The sequence below is a fragment of the Hippoglossus hippoglossus genome, chromosome 22, assembly GCF_009819705.1.
Source record: "Hippoglossus hippoglossus isolate fHipHip1 chromosome 22, fHipHip1.pri, whole genome shotgun sequence".
Classification (NCBI taxonomy): domain Eukaryota; kingdom Metazoa; phylum Chordata; class Actinopteri; order Pleuronectiformes; family Pleuronectidae; genus Hippoglossus; species Hippoglossus hippoglossus.
This window is the reverse complement of record NC_047172.1, coordinates 23,083,503-23,086,998: the sequence shown is the minus strand read 5'-3', so window position 1 is coordinate 23,086,998 and position 3,496 is coordinate 23,083,503. Positions and strand designations below refer to the sequence as shown.

General features: G+C 46.1%; 1 protein-coding gene across 1 annotated transcript; it reads right to left on the bottom strand.

The window, feature by feature from the left end:
- Positions 1 to 860: 860 nt before the first annotated feature.
- LOC117756256 (histone H2A-like) lies at positions 861 to 1,308 on the bottom strand. Its single transcript, XM_034576680.1, has one exon. It carries the CDS (start codon positions 1,273 to 1,275, stop codon positions 889 to 891), a length of 387 nt encoding a protein of 128 aa, XP_034432571.1. The 5' UTR covers positions 1,276 to 1,308; the 3' UTR covers positions 861 to 888.
- Between the last annotated feature and the right edge of the window lie 2,188 nt (positions 1,309 to 3,496).

Here is a 3,496-nt window from a genome sequence, read left to right as displayed (position 1 = left end):
GACAGAGCTGTTTGTTGTGTTTAGGTGCAGCACCTTAACAGTTTGTTTCTCTGAATGGATGTTGTGGAGCAGAGCGCAGCTGCTTTACGCTTCAAGTCTGTGAAGAAACACACGTTGGTGACAACTGGGTAAGTCGAGCCAGTGGGTAAGATGAGCCACCCCCTGTATAAAGATAACTAAGAAAAAAAAAGTTAAGTTGTGACACAAATTAAGGAAGTGTAGTCGACATTACTCATTCCATCTTTCACTCAAGCACATGGAGAGAGTGGTAAGCAAACTAGAACTAATATATCTTTGTCAGGCAAAGTTAATTCATCATGTTGCTAAAATTATATCCATTAAATTAGAGATGTTTTTGACATTACATGTTAATGTAACAACAGAACTGTTGATCTGAGCTACTGTGTGAAACTGTTTTGTCAAATTGGTGGTTGTGGGGTAAAAAGAGCCAGTGATGTGGGGGTAAATTGAGCCAATGGTCAGTCAATGTTCACTGCATTCACACATTTACATGTATACACACACACACACACCTACACAAACGCTGTCTGTGTAACCATTACAAGTTCATGTTGTATCACTGTTACAAGTGTTACAATGTTGTTAATGTAATACATACATTGTTAACTAAGGTTCAATTTGAATCACAAACTTTGTACATACACAAAAGTACATGTACACATCCATTCTTGATGTAGTTACCTCAAAGATCAGTTTAATCCTTCCCTAAAATGTTAAAGTAACATGTTGAACAACAATAAACATCTTTTATTTTTTTTATCTGAACTTTTATCTCGGTGTGTGACATGAGGAGATTTGCTCTCTACCAGAGGAGAGTGTGTGGCTCTTAAAAGAGCCTTTGTGTCGGTGGTTTCCATCAGCTTTGCTTTACTTGGACTTGGGGGCCTTCTCGGTCTTCTTGGGCAACAGAACAGCCTGGATGTTGGGCAGCACGCCGCCCTGAGCGATGGTCACTCCGCCCAGGAGTTTGTTGAGCTCCTCGTCGTTGCGGACGGCCAGCTGCAGGTGGCGGGGGATGATACGGCTCTTCTTGTTGTCGCGGGCGGCGTTTCCAGCCAGCTCCAGGATCTCAGCGGTCAGGTACTCCAGCACAGCCGCCAGGTAGACGGGGGCGCCGGCACCAACGCGATGTGCGTAGTTGCCTTTACGCAGCAGCCTGTGGACACGACCGACGGGGAACTGGAGCCCAGCGCGGGACGAGCGAGTCTTTGCCTTCGCTCTGGCCTTTCCGCCGGTTTTACCTCTGCCAGACATTATGGATGAAGTTTGTTTGCTAAGACGCGTCAAGAGAAACTGTTGTGAAGAGCTCGAACCCTCCTTTATATATTCGCGGAGCGAGCGGGACGGTTCATGCCAGACCAACCAGAAAGAGCAGCGGAGGACGGCCTGCACTTTCCTCCAATAAGCAGCGGTGGGTCGGTCCTTTGGGCGGCGCTGAGCTCCAGGAGGAGCCTCTCACCAATCAGGACCCGGGGAGCTTCTTCTTCTTCTTTTTGTTTAATTGCGGGTGGCACCTAACGTTAAAGGCCCATTACCGCCACCTACTATACTGGAGTGTTTGTTTTGTTTAGTTTTTTTGTTTATTTGTATTATTTATATATTTTCGCAGACCAAACAACCCCCCGCCCCACAATTTAAAGTTAAATATTCCTCATTAATCCAGTTTCTTTTAAAAACTCTAACAGGACGTTATATTTCCCTTCCCCAATACCTAACAAGTTCTTCAGATTTAACACTTCCACCCCACATTTCCTCAGCTCCATCTGTAGCTTTCCTCGGTCTGTGTTATATTTTTGGCAGTGACTGATGACATGTTCCACAATTTCTTCCCCTAAACCACATTCACATTGTCCTTATATATAGACCTTATGTCTGTTTCTTCTCCGATGTTTTTCCCTATTGTTTTCATTCCTCCCACTTTTTGCTTTATTTGATACAGATGGCCTCCTTTTCCTCCCTCATCCCATTGTTTTTGCCAGTCAGTCATGATGTTACTCATTATTATTGTTTTGACTTCGGCATAACTGAATGTTTCCTCCATAATTATTTCCTGTTTTAATGATTGTTTAGCGAGTGAATCGTCCATTTCATTTCCCTCAATGCCCCTTTGAGCTGGGATCCACATGAATCTGACTTCAGTTTGTGAATGATGTAGTCCAGTGATTCTCAAACTGTGTTATGCCTCCGCGCCCCACAGGTGGGGCGCGCGACCGGGAGGAGGAAATGTGAGGCGGAACTAATGTTTTGACGTCCACATCTCTTTAACGGTGGAACGTTAGTTACGTACTGTAACTCTAGATTCTATGAGTATAGGCGCAGCCCTTTAAGGCTATCGCTAGTTGGTTTATCCCTCGTGCGCATGCGCAGCACTGACAACTTTAGTCCACGCCCACCCACTGTGGGCCCCACCCCCGGTCTCACCTCGTATAAATTAGACTGAGACCGGCGATCGGTTCCCAATTAATAGCTTTTCTTCAGCCATAAAGGAAACCAGTGAGGCCCAAGACTTAAAGGGCCGCCTATACTCATAGAATCTAGAGTTACAGTACGTAACTAACATTCTATATCGTATAGGCTTCGCCCTTTAAGGCTATCGCTAGTGGGTTAAAGGCGAAGCTCGATGTAGTCCATGCCTCACTGGGTCTGTACAGTACCACAAGCATAAACACATCTACTTTAATAATCCAACAAGCCATTCCCAGGCATCATAGTGGAATATGAAGAAAACTTCATGATGGAAATGGCCTGGGATATCTACTGCTGTAAGAAGTGATAGACGAACGTTACACATTGTAACAGTCCAACAAAGACAGAGTAGAAATCAGACAGCTCTCCCCAGATCTATAATGGGAAGGAGAGCAGTATACAGATGCATCCAAGAACCCATCACTCTGACAAAACACTCAGTACAGAGTGAGTCATGGAGAAACGGGAAACATCCCGCAGGTAAAAACGGATGAAAGAACAGGGGGAAGACCAGGAAGCTGCAGTGCAGATGTCCGCTACTGTCATTCCTCCGTGCAAAGCCGCAGAGGAAGAGATTCCTCTGGTGGAATGTGCTCTGATGCTCTGTGGGGGGTCCATTCCTGATGAGAGATAAGCCTGTGTCTTCGTCAGAGGATGACTGAACACTGTTCTGCCACCGAAACCCTCATGACAGGAAGAAATAGCAGCAGCGTATGATTTAACTGTGCTGAAAGCCAAATTCCTATCCATCAAGAGCTGGAGGAATGACAACACCTGAGGCAGGGGACACGCAGTGGGATCCAAACTCCTGTCTACACACCAACGCTGAAAAGCGGTCCATTTGGATGTGTACGAAGCTCTGGTAGATGCGGCCCTGGCGCCTTGGATAGTGCGCACAACATCTTGACAGAGACCCAGCCTCTCTAAATGTTCCCGTTCAGCGGCCAGGCCCACAAACGCTGACCTATCATGGGGTAGTTCCTGATCGCTACTTCTGCCTGAGAGAGAG